General features: G+C 44.3%; 1 protein-coding gene across 1 annotated transcript; it reads left to right on the forward strand.

Annotated features, from left to right (window-relative positions):
- Positions 1 to 2298: 2298 nt before the first annotated feature.
- Positions 2299 to 3255, forward strand: LOC106740366 (olfactory receptor 14A16-like). Its single transcript, XM_019478690.2, has one exon. The coding sequence runs from the start codon at positions 2299 to 2301 to the stop codon at positions 3253 to 3255; it is 957 nt and encodes a 318-aa protein (XP_019334235.2).
- Positions 3256 to 22361: the final 19106 nt, after the last annotated feature.

A 22361-nucleotide genomic window follows, 5' to 3' on the forward strand; every position in this document is an offset into this window, starting at 1 on the left:
GCTGGGAAATTGGCTCTGTGGCAGGACCCAGAGGGTGGTGGTTGATGAAAATCAATCTTCGTGGTGCGCCGTGACCAGCGGGGTCCCTCAAGGCTCTGTCCTAGAGCCTATACTGTTTAACATCTTCATCAACAATGTAGACACTGGTGTCAGAAGCCGGCTGGCCAAGTTCGCCGATGACACCATACTTTGGGGTAAAGCATACAAACCTGAGGACAGGAAGGGAATCCAGGCTGACCTTGACAGGCTCATGAAATGGGTGGATGAGAACCTGATGGTGTTCAACACTGAAAAATGTGAGGTTCTCCACCTTGGGAAGAAAAACCTGCAGCATGCTTATAGGCTTGGCAGTGCTACACTGGTTAGCACTATGGATGAAAGGGACTTTGGGGGTCATGATTGACTACTGTCTCAGCTGCCTGTGGAGGGTTCAGGGATTGAGAGTGTGGTCAGGGGTAGAAAGGTAAGAAAAGTTTATTGACTTAATAAAAACACAACTACGCGTAGTAACAAAACAAAAAATGACAGACAAAAGCAATTCACATCGGCAACTTATTGGCAGTCCCCTCTGATGCCTGATACACAGCAAGCTTTTCTTTCTACAAAGTTCAGTGAAGTCAGGCGTCCTCGAACAGTGCTGTCTGAAGGGTACCGGGAAGGACTCTGGAATACAATTCTTGGGCTCCTTGAGGTCTATGCAGTTGGGTGCAGTAGGAGGGAGAGGAAGCTGACTGGGCACACGTGTGGGCTCTCAGCACATGTGTGGCCCCTGCAATGTTCCTGAGGCGGCAGAGGCTGTGAAGCAACAGCAGAGGCAGCAGCAGCTGATCCCCCCAAAGGTAAGTGGGGCAGGAGCCGGCGCAGCTGCAGAGGATCCAGAGGATCCAATGCCTCCACTAGAGCACCCCTGTGGGCTGGATGTGGCATATGTGGTCCATCTGTGTTTGACACCCCTGGGTTCAAGGGAAGCTGATGGTGGAAGAAATGCGGGGGAGCTGGGACCTTGGATGTATACGACTCAAGGGAAAGTGGTCTGAGGGGCTGTCATATTCATGACAGTAGACACAGAACTAGGACCCTACTAATGATTGCTGAGATAATATTTTGTCAATGTGATGCCTTGCAATGGAGCTTGTTGGTCTGAGTTATGGAATATATGAATTACATTTAAAATGATTGGTTTTTTGCACCTTACAACCTGATTTTTTTCTTCATGTTATTTTCTCATGCAAAACTACATAGGAACTAACCCAATTGCAACTTGGTGCCTCCCTGCATGCGAAGGTGCCCAGGCTGGCTAACTGGGACAACAGAGCCAGATAGAGAAACTCAGGGCCTTCTCAGAGATCCCCTGACTTGTGTTGTGAGGGAGATTAAACCAGAGCACAGCTATGTTGTTCTGCTAACATCGATACAGCTCAGACTGTTTACATCTGGGCTTTTCCTTCTGAGCTGTGCAGGACTCCAGGGAACGAGTCCCATGAGCCTTTGGAAGAAAACAGGTGAAAAATTGCATCTTGCTTCACTCCTTTTCTACAAGGCAGGGTTGAGGTCAGCTGCACACTCAGAAACCTGGTTGGATTTACTGCAGTCATTCAGTGAAAGAGGGAGCAGAGAAAGACCTCTAAGTTAGCTGTGCTTTTGTGGATCTCGACTAGTGGTCGGTGCAGAGGAGATCTGAGAGATCAACTGGACAAGAGCAAAGGATCTCTGCAGGGGATGCCTGGATATGACACAAGATCAAGACATTTCCACAAAAACAATTTCAGTAAGTTTTCTGCATCACTGAAGTGTCCTGTCTTAGTAAGATGCAAAGGAGATTTAAGAGCATTAAAGTTGGAAAACCTGGCTACACAAATCATTCTGCATTTTATGTATAAAAGATTCAAAGCTACAAGAATGAATTAAGATATTTTCAATGTTTTTGCTATTAATTCAGATAAATTTGGTATTAATTCAGATTATTGGGTGTGAGATGGGAGGGAGCAAGGGGTTGGAATGGGGCCTTTAAGGAATTTATCTTTTTATATAATATATTTTATTTCACATATATTTGTTTCCAGCATACATTTTCTAGATGATATCAATTGAAAACCATAGACTTTCAGATTTAAAGCAAAAAAAAAAAAAAGAAAAAAGATTATCCATAGGGCAAAAAATGGCAGATCTACATTCTTACCATGAAATTTGGAGACATTATTAATGGGAATATCAAAGCCACTGTATTTGTAACTCTCCTCCTTACCACTGCCCTTGTTCTACTATACCCAGGACTTGCACGGTGCCCTGGGAAAGAAGATGCCCAACTGCACCACTGTAACCGAGTTCCTCCTCCTTGGCTTCTCTGACACTCGGGAGCTGCAGATCTTACACTTTGTCATCTTTCTAGTGACATACGTGGCAGCTCTGGTGGGGAACCTCCTTGTTATCACTGTTATAACTACGGACCACCACCTCCACAGCCCCATGTACTACTTTTTGGCAAATTTGTCTGTCCTTGACCTTGGATCCATCTCTGTCATTGTCCCTAAATCCATGGCCAATTCTCTCTTAAACACCAGGACAATTTCCTATGCTGGGTGTGTGTCCCAGGTCTTTTACTTGTTTCTTTTTTGTACAGCTGGTTTTGCACTCCTAACTATCATGGCATATGACCGATACATTGCCATCTGCAAGCCACTGCATTATGAGATAATTATGAACAGGAGAGCTTGCGCCCAGATGGTTGCTAGTGCTTGGGCTGTTGGTGTCATCTACTCTGCCCTGCACACTGGGAACACCTTCAGTCTACCCTTCTGCCACTCAAATATCATCAACCAGTTCTTCTGTGAAATACCCCAGCTGCTCAAGCTCTCTTGCTCTGACACATACTGCAGAGAGCTGGCAGCTCTTGTCTTCAGTTTGTGTTTAGCTTTAGGCTGTTTTGCTTTCATCGTTGTGTCGTATGTTCAGATCTTCACCGCAGTGTGGAGAATCCCCTCGGAGCAGGGCCGGCAGAAAGCCTTCTCCACCTGCATTCCTCACCTGATTGTGGTCTCCCTGCTTCTTTCCACTGGTGGCATTGCCTACACAAAGCCCATCTCTGATGCCCCTCCCGCTTTGGATCTCCTGGGAACTGTTTTGTATTCTGTGGTGCCTCCATTGATGAATCCGGTCATCTACAGCATGAGGAACAAGGAGATCCAAGCCGCCCTGAAGAAACTGCTCTACAGGCTGATCCAGTCCAAGAACAATATGTCCATCTTTCTTGCATGACTTTGGTTTACTTATGTTTCTTTTATAATTAAGTCATGAAATTCTTGTTTTCATACTATCGTGTGCAACCTATTTACCAAAAATGAAAGTGGTGGGTTAATTCTGTAGCTTTGTACGTACAATGACACTTGATTTGGGTCATTTTGTGTTAACACTTTTGAAGCAGGAAAGCAATGCTTCATGCATCAATTTTACCATCTGTGCCACCTAAAATAAATGCCATCAATTGCAAGATGATGAATGGAAGACTTTTATTTACTGTTTGGTGTAATCAATTATTTGAATGACAGAATATACAGGCAAGTATCTAGATGATGTGAAACTGGAATTCAGTGCAAACACTTTAGAGGATAGAAACATAATTTAGATGAATCTGCATAGATTGGGGAGCTGGGCTCGGAAGAACAGGATGAAGTTCAAGGAAATAAATGCAAATTGCTGCATCTAGGGGAGAATAATCAAAAGCACAGATACAGATTGGGTTATAAATGGCTGGGGGGTATGACTGCTGAAAAGGATCGGGGGGGGGGGGGGGGCTTGGTAGATCACAGGCACTGGGTCCCGGTCTCTGATCAGATTGCTCTTTATAGTATTATTCTGTGACTTAATGCAACATGCTTGTGCTGCCATAAAAATCATACAAAGCATAGAAAATTGGGGTTGGAAGGATCCTCAGGGGGTCATCCAGTCCAACCCCCTCCTCAAAGCAGGACAAGCCCCAACTATGTTGTCCCAGTGAAGGCTTTGTCTAGCAGGATCTTAAAAATCTTGTGTCCTAGGAGAAGAAACCAGAACTCTAGATGCACCTTGTCCCAGCTAAGTGACTGCTGTATCATGATAAGATTTGATTTAATTTTTGCTTTTGTGGATTGTGTCCCCAGTGGGTGAGTCCAGACGAGTGTGCAAATGCACCTTGCAGCACCTCAAAGCAACATGCGGGGGCAAAATTAGACTCCTGGATATCAAGGGGTTAAAAAAACCTGCAGTGAAAAGAAGTGGTCGCTGCCCCACCCGGCCCCAGAATCCCAGCGATTCAAAAAAAAAGCCAACTCTGTCCCCTCCCCACAGTCACCAGCAGTAGCAACTGCTGTTGGGGTCAATGCCCCTTTCCCCCCACCGCACAGCGTGGGGCAGGGTGACAGTTGTAGCAGCCCTGTGCTGCATGTGGGAGGGGGGGTCTGCCATTAAGACCCAGAGCCCCCGCAGCCCCTGCTACTGCTGGTGAGTAGCAACTTTTTAAAAGTATTTATTTGTTTTTAAGTGCTAGAGGCTGGCGGGAGGGCAGCCATCAGGGGGCTGGGGGAGCAAGCAGGGGCTGGGGCCAGGCAGGGCAGCAATCTGGGGGCATGGGGGAGCAAGCGGGGGGGGTAGCCCTTTCAGAAGCCATTTGGCCTTTGTTGGGGGGAGGGCGCTATAACCCATGTGGGGATGCAACAAAACATATAGGTATTTAGAGTTCACTTTATTCTTATGATAGAGACACTAGTTGGTTTCCAAATTGCCTTAACACTGTAGATGTATCAGTAAAACATTGCCCAACTGATCGCTGTCTCTCTCTCTCTCTCTAGTGGTCTTTTGTTTTAATTGTGGGGGAACATGGATTTCATATTTTACAGAATGACTTCTGGGATTTTTGTATCAGGGATTTTGTGTCGGGGCAGTGCCAGGGGGTTGGGAGTGGGAGGGGGTGGGTGGGAGGCTAAGTCATAAGTGAGGGACACCATCATGGCAGAAAGGGCAGGGTACTGTGGCTTGGCAGTGAGGGGCAACACAATAGGCAGGGGCAGGGCACTGGCATGTCACGGCCACCCCCGTCATATTCCACCCCTGCCTCTGCCCTGCGTGAAGGTGTCCTCTTTTTTGGACCTGGAGATGTGGTAACCCATATCTACACAGAAGGGGAACAGGAAAAAATGGTGAATTGATGACAGAAATCCCACATCCTCTGCTCTGAGCACCAAGAACTGACCTCAGATTTGGGCTGCCAGAGTGTTCGCACAGCTAGCGTGGGCTTCCTTTTTGGCTGGTGCCTGGGGAACAGGAGACCTGGCTTCAATCCCAGCTCTGCTATGAGATGGTTTTGTGACCTCGGTCAAGTCATTTAATCTCTTTGTACCTCAGTTTCCCCCTCTTTTAAACGAGGATAATGTTATTTGCCTCTCTTGTGAAGCACTTTTACGTTTGTGAATAAAAAGTTGGGTAGAAGAGCTAGTTATCTGCATTGTCCTTTTGCTCTTTCTGTCATGTAGTATCATTGCACCCCACTCCCAAACCGCATTGCTTCTCCTCTTTTTATTCTGAATTGTCACTGCTCTTGTCACTTTCCTCTAACATCGAGGCCCAGATTGTAGTCCACCTATTTGTTAAGTAGAGTTAGATTAGGTGATTTATTTATTTTGCCTTTTTAAATTTTCTTCCAGGTCTGCAATTATTTTGTTCAAAATTTGTTCTAGTGATTTATATATCAATGAGTTCATACTAGCAGGACTGTGGTTGCTTTCTTTCTTAAATATGAATACTAGAGATGCTGGTCTTTAATTCTATGATACCACCTCAGACTTGAACGCTTGATTAAGTAACATGGGACCTTTTACTTCATGTACCAATACTTCCAAAATGCTAAGTTGTTCATATACACTTTCTCCTATTAGGGTTGCCAAATCAGTCTTTTTACAGGTCAAATATTGTCAATTGACTGGTCAATGGACAACACAGTTTTTGACGGGTCAAAGAGTATAGGCAATTTTATGGGGAGTAATTTTTTTTTGAGGTTTTCTTGACATAAATATATATTTTTTTGGTTTTTGACACATTTCTTAATGGCAAATGTGTGCTTTGTCTGTGTATTATTTGACTGCATTTGCAATTTTCTACAATTTTTGACCAATAGTTGACTGGTCAATTGACCAAACATCATTTAATCAATCAAATACCCAACCCTATTTCCTACATAAACACATTTTACTTCTCCTTCAAGGAGGTTTTTGCCATTTCTGTATCCTTATTTCCATCCTGCCTTTGTTCGCCATCGTCTGCCTTAACAAAATCTGAGGCAAAGTATTTCTTTAGTTTTAATTCCATAACTAGATTGTCTTTAATCCCTACCACAATCGTACTCCATACCATCCCTATTTATTCTTTCTTGATTATGCCTTTCATTTACATGGTTGAACGACCTTGCACAATTTGTTTGAAGGTTGCACTGGATACTCTAACTCAGTATTTTCACTTTATCCCTACAATTTCTGAACTTCAATATATAGATTTTCTGGATGATCACAACTTTTATTCTTTCCTTGCAGGCTCTCTGCTTATTTCTAATATCCTCTTTCAGGTGCTCATGCATCTGCATAGGTTCAGGACATCTACAGGATTTTTTTTGCCTTAGCTTTGGTCATCGTTTTTGCATTTGGCCTTCAAAAGGTCTAAGCCAGTTCCACATTTAGTTACTTAAGCTCCTTTCTTTAAAATCATGTTTCTAATGTATTTATTTTAAAACTGAAAATTACTTATTTTGGTCATTTCAAAACTAACCATCCACCCATGGAAAATTTCATGAAAGTTTTTTTTTAATTCATGAGACAAATGGTTCAATCAATGTCGTCCTTCTAATTATATACATTAGACACACACACACACACACACACACAGACCCAGCAAATTCTCTCTAAACTTATTTCTATATCAGAACATAAGGACTGCCATTTACTGGGTCAGACCTGAAGTCCATCTTACTCAGTATCCTGTGTCACACAGCGGCAGGGGGTACATGCTGCAAGGGAGAGTGAACAGGGTGTGACCAGGGTTTTTCCCATTGTTTCTCTCACTTGCAGCCTCCAGCATTTAAGGTCTAGGAAGTTCTGGTTCAGAGGCCATACCTCTAACTCTGAATACTCAATAGCTACCAACCCACCTTTCCGCCAAGCATTTTTCCAATTCCATTTTTGACTCTGATTGAACTGTCAGCTTCCACAACACTTAGTGGCAATAAGCTTTACACCTTAGTTACACGTTTTATGAAAAAAAATTACTTCCTCGTGTTTGCTTTAAACTTACTATGTACTAGTTTCACTTTAGTTCTTAATTTCTCGTTACCATTTAGGCAGACAAGGTTCTTTGGGTAAATCCGATATCTTTTATTAGACCAAGTCAAATACTTGGAAAAATTCTTCTTTGCAAGCTTTTGGGCACAAACACCCTGTGTCAGACTGAAGAATCATCTGCAGATGTGATAAAGCAGTCTGGCTGGTGTGGTAAAGCAGCCAGAGGCCAGTACAAATACAAGAAAGCCAATCAGTTAAAATGTAAATTGAGGAGGGCAGTAGGTGAGAGACAGGTCGGGTGGACGGGGAATGAAAGCGGCTGTAGTCAAAGGATGCAAGATGAGGGAAGGGGTCGGGAAAGAGAATAGCTGGTAAAAAGTGGAGGGTTTACCTGGGGAGTCGGATGTCAGGCAGGTTATAATGTGTCATAAACCCCATGTCTATATTTAGTCCATGTTCTTCAATGTGACTAAAAGCTTTTGAAAAAAATCTACTAAAGACTTATCTGCAGTCTAGGAATCTCAATAACTCTAATGACATAGTTGCCAGGACTTGTTTGCCTTTAGTTTTCAACATAGAAAAGTACTTCCTTATTTTTATATCTCACAAGAGTACAGATGGGCAGATGCACTAAGTGTTGTGAAACACTCAGGCCCTATAGCTAGGGGGCTTCTAAGTCTTTCTTAGGCTGATCTTTAGCAATATTAAAGCTGAGGTGTTCACCCTGTCTAAGGCATACCATTAAAGTGAAGTGCATGTGGCATCTACATCCTCCGGTCAGCTTTGACAATTGTAACAAATGTGCTGTTCTCCAAGTCTGTGCTGGACTAGAACATGTTTCCTTATTGCCATATATATGTGTCTGCACTTATTCAAAGGATGCTATTAGTGTGTCCTGCCTGAATCTGAGCCATTTTGCTAATAGTGGTATTACTGGTTTTTAAAACTAAATATCCATTAAACATACAATAATTCAAATGCAGAAACTATTGTAAGAGAGATTCCCAGACCTGTGTATTTGTCTGCATTTTCCCCACTGAGTTAAATGCATGTGTCCTTAATATTACGTTGAACATTTTTTCTTCAGCTATTCATGCTTTGCTCCTATTTCACAATTTTATATCAATATATTACAAAGCCCATTTATGAATAGATAAATAAGATTATCACTATTCCGACAAGAAGAAACTTAGTTGTGCACTAATATAGTTTATTACTACCCTAGCGCGTGCAGCAGGCTGTTGGCAGAACAGAAGATACATAGAGAACTCAGAAACCTAGAGTCCTAAACCACAGCTCCATTCACTAGGTAATGGCGTCCTCTACCATTTTAAATATTATTATTACTATTAATAATAATAATAATAGTCAACCCCTTTAGCAGTACTGGCTCTGTGATTTCAGGGCTCACTGCTTCTCCATGACGGCTGTCTGGTCTCAGAAATGTTCTGTGCTATCATGACATGCAAAGAGCCATCACCATCACAAAGACACTCCTTTGTCTTGCTTCTGATACTCCCACAAGCCATAACAAGAGGATTACCTAGCTCCAGAAATCCCCCGGAGTGAGGTGGAGGAACTGAAGAAAGATGCTGGGGACCAAAGAAGAGTCCAGTTCCAAAGGGAATAAATCACTTAGAAGATGGTTAATTGTGGAGTCAAGCAACTCCTGTGGCAAGTGTGTTGTGCACAGAGTTATTTGGCATGGAGAGGATAGAAACCATGGGCAGAATCCCATTAGCCTGAGACATGGGAAACATGGCTTCCAGGCCCTATAGCAAATCAAAGAGAAGGGGCAGTTCTTTAACTTGGGCGCTTTCATGAGCTCTCCGTTCCCTAAGCTTTTCTCCATTGTCCTGCTGCATAGGTACAAGACTTTGCACCTGGAGTGAGCTTTCATCCCTAGGAAATCTCAGTGTCTTGTCCCCAGTCTTTGCAGCTCCAGTGGAGGAAAGTTTGCAAGCTCACTTGTCATCACCCAGTCTGCAGAATATGTGGGTCTCTCTACATCTGTAGAAAGTGAATGTCTGTGGTATTCAGTTGCCCTGAAATCACCCTTAGCACAAGACAATTGGTAAAGTATAAAGTTTTATTGCATGTAACTGAAGACAAAAAAATGACAAAATTGAAACTATGAGTCTGCAGACAAATATCCAAAAAATCCAACCAGAAATAGCTTGTCCTAGACAGTGACTGTGTCTGTGTTTGCAGGTGCTAGCTCTTCCCAAATCAGTACCAGCTTCACTTGCTGGGGACTAAAATCACGTGCTAGACACCAGGGTTCCTACTCAAATTTCTCTCCAAAAGTCTTCTTTTAAGTCCTGTGTTTGTTCTCTATCCACGTTCTCAAAAAACGTATTTATCTTGGTAGATGTTTTGCTTCCTCCCCAGATAGACATCTATATGACAGATTACTTGTCTTTTTCATCAGTATTATACTCAAAAAGGACAGAGGCATTAGTCTGCATGCAACTCTCTCCTCAGCTGGGACCTGTTGAGCACAGCTGTCCCCATTAGGAGATGCACCTAATGCTTTTCCCCCTGAAAGGCATTTGGCCATGCTTTCCTATACACTCTGTGCTCCATAAACAGTCTCGCCTCTTCCCCATCTAACACACCAAACCTTTTCTGATATGCAAATAGGCAATGTGTAGTGAGAAGTCCTCCTGATGCCTGATCTGGCTATAAAACCCACGAACCATTTGTTGATTAAACCACACAGGTCCACTACGGCACCTGCTCCAGTGCCTTTTGCAGCACTTAGGCTGTGAGGAACCTGTAAAACTGGGCATCAGTGAAGCACTCATGTTTAAAGTATTTCACACTGGAGTGGGATTTGTAGCTCTACATGAACATCTATCCATACCTCTGTTAATTAAACCCCACATAATAGGTGCCCATTGTGGCTCCAGCATATTTTCCGGAGTCATGCTGAGTTTGTGATCCACCAAACCCCAATACATTTTCTACCAGTGACATTGGCAAGACAATAGGATTTAATTATGGTTGAATTATCAAAAGTGACTTCGGACCAGATTTTAAAGATATGTAGGCAGATAAAGGTGCCAATGGGGGTCAGAGGCACCTGAAGCGAGGTGCCTGACTCCAATCTGAATGAATAGAAGTAAAAGTTTGAGAACTATTAGAACTATTACTCCATGCGAATCTCAGTTTTAATGTCTCAATTTGTTCTAGTGATGCAGTGCTACAGACCTCCCCCCCCCCCCCCACACCCCTTTCCACTGCCTATGGGTAGTTTCCTCATTGTGTGCAACTGTTATTATTACTATTACCATTGAGTACTACTATTACTATTATTTAATCTGGACTTACAAGCATGTAACCAAGACTAGAAGACCCAGTCCTGCCCCAATCCTGGCCTGTCCAGCCAGTCTAAGGAAGCAGGAACTCAAGAACAATAGTGAAGCTCCTTCGATACCGGGTCTGGCCTACCAGGAACCAAGCTGGGCAGGTCTGCAAGATTTGCCAGGGCTGCACACAATGTCACTGCTGGAGTAACGGCAGTTCACAAACGAGCAAGATTTGTGTGTCCATGTATCAGAGTTTCCATGGTGGATGAAATAAGCTGAGTTTAGGTATTCATATATGTAACCATGTATGTTTAGATGTGCACTGATGTGTTTCAAGTCTTCCTTATGCAGGAGAGAAATCAGCTTGTTATGTTGTGTGGTAGGGAAAAAAACTCCCCTGTGCTTCTGAGGCTGAGCTTTATACTGTGTGGGCGCATGTACACATGAACTTAATTTGACACAATAAACTGTAGCACAGTTTGCACTTGGGCACAACATTTACACATGTGTCTTGGAGCACAGCATGTTGAGATGGGGCAGAGCAGCCCTGGCTGGCAAAGGGCTCGGGGGTTCAGCCTGGGGCTGCAACCCAGCTCAATGTGTTGTGGCCAGGTCGTGAGGGTGCTCCAGGACAAGGTTATTTGACAGGCAGCCCTGCACTGTAACACCCTCACGCCCCAGCCAGCCCCGTCAGCATCTACACATGTATTGCAGTGGAGTGTCTCCTCCATAGGATAGTACTTATGTCTGGCAGTACTATCCTACAGTGGAGTTAAGGAGTTTACTTTGACCTAATAGCACAACACATGTAGACACTGACAGTTTCCTGCAGAGCTAATTAGTCTGCTCCACAGTAAATGCCTTGTGTAGACATGCTATGTGCATGTGCCGTGTGTATATGCATGTATGTGTATACGTGTGCTGCTTGCACCTGAATAAATTATATCAGTTATATAACGCTGTGTGTGTATACATATGTTCCTATGTGTGCCCAATTCTATTCTGCTGGGGGTAACACGGCCAGTTGTGCATTTGTTTCAGGGTACCCAAGAATATGCATTGTATATCCCTTCAGCATCCTTCTGGAGAAAATCCTGGTGATCTTCAAAAAGTGTCTAGATGCTCACCTTGCTGGGGTCATCTGACCCCAGAAGTCTTTCCTGAACGTGCACGGGGGCCGGGCTTGATGATCGGTAAATTCCCTTCCAGCCCCTAACAACTCTGAAAAATGGGATCTTGTATGTGCGCTGTGCGTGCATGCATGTGTCTGCTGCCCTCTGTTAGTGGAAAATGTCCAGCTGCGTGTGGGTGTGTCACGTGACCACCAAGATATAGATGCTGAGCCTATTCAGGATGTGTATTTAGGTGACTGCCTCTCTCTGGAAGCAATTATATTGTTCACAATGTGTGATCGAGTGCGCATTGCCTCCTTCTGGAAGGACGGATGCTGCATTTGTAGCACCGTGTGGGCACGCACTGTCATTTCCTGGAGGGAATGATACTGCTCACTATGGATATGGGGGCGGGGAACAGGAATTCATCCTGAACCATGATGGATGAAGAAAGTTTAGCCCAGCCTCAGTCCTGAATACCCTCTTCTATGGGTATTTGCTGCAACTCTGGTCTGGCCTAATAAGTACCATGCTGGGGCAGTTCAAGAGGGGGGCTAACGTGTCTGTCTGCAATGTGAGGCATGGAATAACAAGCATGTCTGCAGGTCACAACAGTGGTGCAGAGAGAAAGAGTGTTTGTATGGGGTGGAAGTGAGGAGTACAGTCTGGGTCCAGGTGAATTATCAGTCATGTGTCCAAGGCAGGAAACATAACAAAGATATGTGACTCCTTCCTAAAACACATTAACACAAATGGGAATTGGGTCCAGGACAGGTGGTTGCTGGTGTCTGCTAACCAAGCTGCAACAAGGACCGGGCTTCTGATATTTGGGATGCACAGATTTCAGAAAAAACTGGGCGGGGAAAATCCAGTCCTAAGGTAGCAGAGTGGGCAGAGCAGGATTGAAGGGGATTGTCAAGGCTGGAAAGGCTTGGGGCTAGGGAGAGTAAGAGTGGTAAAGTCAGGAATAAGAGATGTTTTTAGAGCTGGTGATGGGAGAGCCCAGGTCTGGGGAGGAAGATGGGCTTCAGGTCAGCGGTAAGTAAAATTGCCAGAGCTGTGTGGGGAGAGGGCCTAGGAGCTTTATAGCAGACTCTGTAGGTTATGTTTAATGCACATTGGCAGAGCTGTGTGTGTATGTGCATGCACAATTGTTTTGGAGCCCAGTGTTGGGTACCAGGGGGGCCTACAGGTCATGCATGCAGCTCCTGGACATATATTTATGTCCGGCAGGGTGGCACCTTACAGGCTAACTGGTTATCTGCCACTGAAGGCTGGAATCCAAGCAGTGTTTTTCGAATGTGACACCTGGGCCTGCCCGCCTGTGCCGACCTCCTGGGAACCTGGGCTGCATTTGTGTGTCGGTGGCACTGCACCCCGCCTCTCACATTCCTTGCAGACTGTATGAATGAGATTCGTTCACAAAATTAATGAATGAAGGCATCACCCTTCCCAGGAACTGGCCATCACAGCTTGACCCATATTACCTTTAGCCATCAGGGGGCAACTTGACTTACAAACTGTTCATTTCCTTCCTTCTCAAACTTTAATCTATACTCCCTGACTTGCTTTTCATACCAGCCCCAGAAGACTTCCTCAGACCTGCATTTCCCAAATTACTTTTTATTCTAACAACTCCCAGTGGGACCCATCAAGAACAATCGATAGCTTTGTTTCTGTCACAGCCCTTCATGCCCAGAGATCTGCCAGATCTCCCTGCAGTGTCCCTGGCTCCTCGCCCCAGCACAGTATTCCTTGGAGCGCTCGTTAAAGCGCATGATGTTATAATGATGGATGTGGGCTCCTACAATTCTCTGGAGCAGCAGGTACTTCACCGCTAATTACAGAGATTTCTTTTTAGAAGGTGCGCTGCTGAGAGCGTTGTTGTTAATGATTATTGGAACTCTTTTTTTTTAACTGAAAATTTTATTAGTTTTATCCAAATGAAAAAGTAAAGTTAACATGTTTCAAATGAAATGGATGAGGAAGCTTTCCAAGTAGGGGTCTGTCACTCCAGATCTTTGATTAAATAGATAGAAACAGATGCAACCTATTGGCCAATATGTTCTTGCCACTTCCCTTGACTAGTCACGAGGGGCTAGAAGTCTTTGCTTGATCTTTAACCACTACCATAGCCATGCATAGAAGAGGGTTACAGTTGCATTGCAAAACCTTGCTAGGTTCATTTCCCATTAGCTTTGTCTCTAAACAATTAGCTATACCGTCATGAAAAATATTCTTTAGAACTAACAAAACGAACCAACGATATTTAAAAAATGAATGCCATGCTCCTGACGTTGAAAATGCCACTCTGCAGCCCCTGCCCAATGAAGTTCACTATGCATAAAGAATGTGTTCATATGTCTTGGGTGCAGACACACGGAGAGAGAGACAGATAGACAGAGAGAAGTAAAAAAAAAAAAAAAAAATCCTTTTTTTCTATCACAGCAAAATATTAACAACAAAAAGTGATGGCCCTCCCAAGGAGCCAAGGAAGAGCACACACCAATTGCTGAAGCTTCCTTAGCCTGACGAAGGGTTTTTGAACCCGAAAGCTTGCTTAATAACTATTCTCCAACCATTTGGGTTGGTCTAATAAAAGATATCAAATTCACCCAAGGAACCTTGTCTGCCTATGTCAGTAATAAAAACAATCATTTGACCAAACATTGAAACCTGTATAAAAAATTCTGCATTCTCTATATTCAACTGGTTTTCAGTATCTGCTTAATGAACTCTAACTGCACAAGAGGTGGGTGTGTTTCCTTTCAGAAGATTTATCTATCATTCTTCCTTTTTCTTTCTGTCTTTTGCTTCCTGGTCTGGGCACATTTGGATCTAAACACTTAGCTTTGTAACAAAATGTGGACTAGTTTGTGTCATGCTGGGCCACTGAAGAGGCACTCTGCAACCTAGATGGTGCACAGAGGTGCCCATGGCCAAGACCCCGTGCAGCAGTGCCCACTGGAAGCCACTGGTTGTCTTGGTGATGGGTACCCTGCACAGGGTGAGCCCAGACAGGTTGGCTTACCCTGGTCTTGTTGTCACTAGGCATCACCTCCAAGTCATGTCAGGCTATTTTTAATACAATCTCTGCTGCAGTCAGGGCAGGCAGCAAAGACAGGGATGTGGCACACTTTGACCGTGCATGTGAACACTGCCTTCCCAGACAGGATCTCAAGGCAGATCACCTGAGTTGTAGTGGGGCACAGGGAGGAACAGCAGAGCACCAGGCCTGCCACTCCCATTGCTGCCCACCACAGGAGAAACAGGCAGTGATAGAGGTGGCCTGTCTAGTGAGCTGCCACTGGGGAGGACTTGTGGTGTGCAGAGGTAGTCTTCTAGTAGGGAGGAAGGAGCAGAGGCACCTGTTCCTCTTAGGCAGAATTTAGGGGTGGGTTGGACCCTCCACTGCAGCTCTCTTACCCCCTGCCTCTGGCCTGCTTGTGAGAGGTGACAGCCTAGAAATGAGACAGTAAAGCCACTCTGGGGATGTCCTGTCTCTCAGAGGTACTCTTAAGACTTCTTAGAAAGTGGTATGAGCATACACACCATTATAATAACTGTGGTATAAGTTCCTACATAAAATAGAAGAGAATGTGGCTCCATTAGGAGTGTGTTGGGTGTGAGCCAGGGGTTCTCAGCCCCTACTGTGTATGTGCAGCTGCCCACTGATAGCTGCTCATCTTTTGCAATTTATATCCATGCCTTGAGTCAGGAAGGTTATCACACTGCCTCACAGTGGCTGTTACAAGCCATTTCCCTTGAGGAAATGGTTACCTCTGAATAGACATGGACACACAACACCTTCACCAGTGTAATTACCACTGCTATGTATTTCAACCTGATTGTCCCTGCACTATTCCAACACAAGATTCAAACAAGTTAAACAAATGTAGGGCTGTACATCTTGTGGTTTCTTGTCTACACCAGCATAAGGCAGGTGACTGATCGATGCATCCTATATGTCTGATCCCCATAAAAATTAATCTTTCTAATGCACTGCTACAGGGGTATATGGTAGCACAGAGTGCTAGGCAGAAAGAAGTTAAAAGCTTCTACAGATCTATGGCTTAATACAGTAGTTTCCAAACTGTGGTACATGTACCACTGATAGTACAAATGGACATGCTGGTTAGATTTTCACTTGAACAAGTCTTATTGTATTTAGTCTGGGGTACAGCAGGGGTTTCCTTTGCCCCCAGCACCTTTTATTTGTGCTGTTGAGATACTTGTGCAGAGACTGAGGTGGGCTACAGTCATTAAGAGGGGCCATAGATTTAATAGATTTCTAGGGTCGGAAGGGACCTTGTAGATCATTGAGTCTGACCCCCTACTCTAGGCAGGAAAGAGCATGGGGGTTAAATAACCCCAGCTAGGTGCCTGTCTAATCTTTTCTTGAACACCTTCAAGGTAGGAGAAGGCACCACCTCCCTTTCAAGCCCATTCCATATTTTGGAAACCCTCACCATAAAGAATTTCTTCCTGATATCCAATATAAATCTGCTCTCCTTTAGTATGCAGCCATTATTCCTAGTAACCCCAAGGGTCCCAGTGCCAGGTGGATGAGAGTAAGAAGTGAAAGAAGTATTGTATATGGATGATGTCAATGTCACGGTAAGGGACAGATTGTGCCATACCACTTGTTCTTTGGAACAAGTCTGGAACAGGCCTGGCCATGCTCCCGCACCTGGCGCTGCAGTAGCAAGAGGGGAGCACCTGGTGGACCCCGGCTTGGGTCCATGCTGGTGGGCCACGGAGGAATTAAACCCCCTCCCTGGCCAGGTCACTCCAGGCTACTGCTGGGGCTGGCCAGGCCCCTCCCACTGGAGCAGCAAGGGAGAAATGCCTGGCAGGTCCTGCTGGTGGGACAGGGGAGGGAGAAGTAGAATAAAACTCTTCCCTGCTCCCTTCCAGGGCCAGCGTCTGGCCAGGCCCCCGCCCCTACCTACCCCTGCTCTGGCTGGGGAGCAAAGGGGCAGGACCAGCCCTGCTTGGCTGCAGCAGAGAGCACAATTCAGCCCAGAGAGCATGCTGGGATGCTGGGGGATTCTGGTTTAACTTAACCAGGAAGAGGTCTGGGACAGAAATTGCATAAACCTGTTTGAGCTCCATCAGTTAAGTCTGATACTGCATTCAACCAGGTTTATCTCAAACTGGTTTTGGCCATTTTGAAACTGGTTTATGTGCACTGCACTTATGTTCTGTTACAGGTTTAAACCAGTTTCTGATCACTTAAACTGGGCTGTGTGTAACTTCTGTCCTTAGCCCTCAACATTATTTCCAAATCACAGATTTATTTATTTTTTACCATGCTTGATATTTACTCAGTAGTTGGACTGAATGTTTAAAGGAGCCTCCATTACTTTTAAATATATGAGCCAGTAGTTACACTGTCTTCCAGTTCTTTGATAGATAGGAACGTGACAGCTGTGGGTAACCAGAGCACGTGCTACCTAGATAGTAATAACGACAATGGATTGAATTTTCAGGGGAACTAAAGGGAGATCATAACAAAATCAGACACTTTTCCTCAGTAGAGTCCAGAAAGCTTTAAGAAAATGAAGCCGGCACCATTATCTCTAGCTTGTGGATGGCAAAACAGGCACAGAGAACTGGAGCAACTTGGCCAGGTCACAGACTTCCTTTGCCATAGGCTTGGAAATGTAGCCCAGGTCTACAGGGCCCGACCTCCCCAGGCATGACGTCCTCTTTCTAACATGCTGAGGTCATAGTGACTTCTGAGAATAAGGGATATCAGCACTTGGACAGTAAAAATGTCATCAAACAGGATATTGTTTATCTACTGACAATAACATTTTTGGAGAATGAGTCATGCCGCACTGACCACTTTTCTCAAAGCATCCTTCACCTCTTTGTTCCTCAAAGCATAGATAAAGGGGTTCAGCACTGGAGTGACGATAGTGTTTAGTACATGGACAGTTTTGGTCAAATCAAGTGACTCCTTTATGGAAGGCTTGACGTGCAGGAAAATGGTGGAGCCATTCCAGATAATCACGACAATCAGATGAGAAGAACAAGTAGAAAAGGCCTTTTGGCGCCCTTTGGCTGATGGGATGCTCAATATGGTGGAGATGATGGAAATGTAGGATACCAGAGTTATTGCGTATGAGCCCAGGATGACAATGAATGAAATGATGAAGGCCACCAGCTCCACTGAATGTGTCGGTGCAGGAGAGAACTATCCATGGGGCTGTGTTACAAAAGAAATGATTAATGATATTACATCCACAGAAGGACAGCCTGGAGATCAAATATGCTGAGGCAGAAATAGCTACAAAGCCACAGAGCCAAGAGCCAGCTGAGCAGACAAGGTGCCATTCATAATGGAGCTATAGTGCAGTGGGTAGCATATGGCCAAATACTGGTCATAGGCCATGACAGCCAGGAGGAAATACTCTGTACTCCCAGGGAGAAAACAAAGTACATCTGTAGGAGGCAGCTAAGGAAGGAGATTGCCTGACTTTTTTCCAAGAGGACAGCCAGGGCTTTAGGGACACAAGCTGTTGTGTACCATATTTCCAGGAAAGAGAGGTTGCAGAGAAACCAGTACGTGGGTGTGTGTAGCTGTGGGTGAGTTCTCACTAACAGTATGATGGAGACATTTGCTGTCACTGTCAGGATGTACATGAAGAGGAAGAGCGTGAAGAGGGAGACCTGAAAATAACATTTGCCAGGGAATCCTTGGAGGATGAAAACATACGGACTGCTCTGGTTCCCCCTGTCTGCACTGGCTGTAACATTCATCTGTCAAGTCACAAGACACAGTAAGGGATACAACTGAATATTATCCAATACATTGCTAGATGTTGTGAAATATATTCAATAACATACTCTTTAAAATTATATGTATCCTTTTGGAACAAACTTATGAAACACCATCATCTATTATTCTCTCCTCTCTTATAACCTCTAGACATGACTCAATGTGACTCGGGCTACCCCAGCGGCTCAGATAACACTGCAACAATGATAGGGGGAGAGTTTTAAAAGAACTGAATGGGTTGGGGTTTTTTGATGATGATGGTGATGAAATTAAATAGAGAGAGACTGAAAACCAGAGGGATATGAAAATACACGTGCAGACACGTATGCAGGCAGAGGGTGTCAAAAGAAAGGGGTGAATGTATGCATGTGTGTGGAGAGCAAGAGAGAGCCTAAAGTTAAGTATGAGGCTTTCAAAGAGTCCTAAGAGAGTTAAGCACCTGAATGCTTCTGACATTTTGAGAATTTGATACCTGGTTCTCTTAAGTTCTTTTGACAAGCCTAGACTGAATAGAAATGGACACTTAGCCCAAAGACAAAAATTATTATAGAAGTTCAGTTCAGGTCTCTTAAGATTAATACATTGCACACTCAGTTGGTACAAATCAATGTAGCTATGTTGAAACAAGTGGGACAAATATTCCTTTCCTGTATAAAAGTGCAGCTCCATTTACATCACTTGAGGATCAAAACAAAGATAAATAATTTGGCATGCACCAGAATGATGCTTTCTAGAAACTGTTGTAACAGAAGTGCCTAAGTACTACTGTAATATTCGTAAATAAGAAATTGTGGGAATAGGATACAAAAAAAGACGATGCAGTGGGCAACAGAGATTGAACAGAATGAAACAAAATAAAGTAACCCACAATATTAAATAGTAGAAAGAAGATAAATTAGTGATAGCTGCTCTTTCCCATAAAATGTTTAAATTAAAAATAATATAAACTATGTTATGATGATGATTATGATGATTATGATGTTGTTTATGATGATGATGATGATGATGTAATTATCCTGTGGAATGCATCACTACCAGTTATTAAAGAATCCAGCCCTGGCAGAATTTAAAGGAAAAGAAAATTATATAGATAATGATAGGTAATCCGAAGAAACTTACTTTTGAATTTTTATACATATTTTGTTTGTTATTATCAAAGAAAGCCAAGACAGAAGTAATGTATCCAGTTAGAAGAAAAAAGGAGGAGAGAAATGAAGAGAAATAGATGAAAAGATGGAATGAAAGAAAGAAATGCACATCTAGAAATACAAAGAATCAAAGAGAAGAATACTGACACACACTCCAAGATAAAAATCAAGATAAAAAGACAGAGACAAGAGAGGTCTGGCCAGGGATAGATGACGAGAAAGGCAGGGAGGGCTGTACAGGGCTAAAGAAAACAAAAAGCGAATGACAGGAAGTGATAAGAGGGGGTGGGTGAACAGAGACAACAGAAAGGAAGATGACAGCGAGAAATGAAATTTGTTACACAGATAGTTGTATAGACAAGTAGAAAGATGGAATCAGTGGATGTTAACAGATTTCTCTTTTCAAATCAGATTTAATTGCAAGGCAGTTAAAAGCCAAGTATCTTAACACAGGGTCACAAAGATGAACGTGGAGGACCCACGGAAAGCTCTCTCAGATACGTTCTCTGAACATCCCAATATCTCGTAAGCTGAAGTACCTGCCACTTATCTATGGAGTAAGGACAGGCCCTTTCATGACTCTGACATGTGCTTCTTTCCTATATGTCCTTGAGCCCCTGGGGAAGAATCTCTGGGGTGACTGCGAATACTGTGTGAATGTGAGGACGTCCAACCAATTTGTAGCTAAGCAAATACACTTTAGTTCCACTTTGCTTTGAACTCTGAAAGCTCTGAAGTCAGAACTTGTTTACTGTATCTCACCGTCTAAGTCGACGAACAGAGACTGTATTTGTCCTAAGAGAAACTGTATTTTCCTGGGACAAAGTGCATGCATACGGCCATCCATTTCCCATGTCCCAAGGCAAAGCCCAAAAAATGGATCCAGGGCAAGAGGCAGCAACAGCTTCTTCTGGGGTATTGCAAAATGTATCTCAGGGCATCATCCTAGGGCAAGTGCCCAAGTTGGTTCTCTAGGCACCACTTCTGCCCCGATCTCAGGCCATCATCAACTTGGGGCAGCTGCTGCAGGCCTGGTGTTAGAACCCAACTGCCCAAAAATAACAGGGCCCAGGTAGTTTTACCCACCTATTAATTGTCCTGAATGGTGAATTTGCAGCAATTTAATGTTCACCAGCCACTTAAAGTTAGCATCAGAGTCAGGTTCATCTGAACAACCATGGACCCGTTCACCCACCAGGAAGATCTACTCATTGGGGGACCTGCCTACCCATCCAATCGTTCATCCACCGAGTTAAGGTCCACTTTGGACACCCCTCTATTCATCCACTCATCCCCTGATCCTTCAACAGTGGTCCCACCATTATTGTCCAGCGCCATTTGCAAGGGCAACACCAACTGGGCCCAGGAGGAGGCAGTGGATCTCCTCACTATTTGGGAAGGGGTTGAGAGCCAGTATGGACTCCATTCAAGCCACCAAAACCTAGCAGCCTTTGAATGGGTCACTGCAGAAATGGCAGCCTATGGACAGAACCATGGTTGGGCTCATTGTTTCTGCAAGTGCCAGGTACTGTGGCAGTGATTAATGAAAACATGCCATGCCAACTGTGTTTCCATTACATGCACGGTGATGTGTACCAGACCCACAGCCTCACAGGTATGGCATAATGCATGCCCAGACACACAGTGGACAGATTGTACATATTTTACTTACACCGTAGATGGTCGCGGTGCAGGCAGGAAAACTTGCTTGCGTTGCAGTTACAGATAGAAAAGAAGAAGAGTGAACAAGAGTTCTAACCACAAACTCTGGTCCAAGGCCGGCTGAGGGCTCTAGAACCGTGAGCCTGTCGAATCAACCGGACAAAATAACTGGAGAAGAGCTCTGGATACCATGATGAGAGTTCAAAAGGTGACTCTCCACGAGCACGCAGGGAAGGGTTTTGTCGAGGGATAGCATTTCAGCAACAGGGAGAGGCAAGATGTGAAGTCCTCCTCCTCCTCCAACTTGGGCAGAAACTGCTCAAGCCTCTTATACAGCTAGCAGGCCAATCGCTAGCTGCCACGTGGGACTAATTTAGAACTGGCCAATAGTGGGACACAAATTTACATACGGGTGGCAGGAACTTCTTGGCACCGGGGATTTCTCTTTGCAACTGAGAAATGCACCCTGCAAAGAAAGCTCCGAGTGGCAGGAATAATTCTGCAGTGCCGAAGCACACACACAATCATAACCTTGGGTCATGACAGTGGTCAATCTGGTATTCTCATTTCATGAATGAGAAGAGATGATGAGAAGCATGGCACTTTATACCCCTAGGAAAAAGTGCGTACTTTTTGTCTGTTATCTTGTTTGCATATCATAGTAATATATACCACTTTTCCTCTATAGATCTCTAAGCACCTTACATTCTCATGGGGAACTTCAATCCCTCAGACATCTGCTGGAAGGGCAATACAGCAGTGCACAGGCAATCCAGGACGTTTTTGGAACGTGCACAACTTCCTACTGCAAGAGTTGGAGAGGCCAACTAGGGGCCATGCTCTTTTTGACCCGTTGGCCGCAAACAGGGAAGAATTGGTGGGGAATGTAGTAGTGGATGGCAACTTGGGCAGCAGCGACCATGAGATGACTGAGTTCAGGATCCTGCAGAAAGGAAAGGAGAAGAGCAGCAGATTAAGGACCCTACACTTAAGAAAAATAGACTTTGACTACCTCAGGAAACTGATGGGCAGGATCTCCTGGG

This window comes from Alligator mississippiensis, chromosome 7 (genome assembly GCF_030867095.1).
Source record: "Alligator mississippiensis isolate rAllMis1 chromosome 7, rAllMis1, whole genome shotgun sequence".
Taxonomy (NCBI): domain Eukaryota; kingdom Metazoa; phylum Chordata; order Crocodylia; family Alligatoridae; genus Alligator; species Alligator mississippiensis.

What these genes read in the sequence shown, in the direction of transcription:
- LOC106740366 (XM_019478690.2), top strand. Translation starts at nt 2,299, where the DNA reads ATGCCCAACTGCACCACTGTAACCGAGTTCCTCCTCCTTGGCTTCTCT.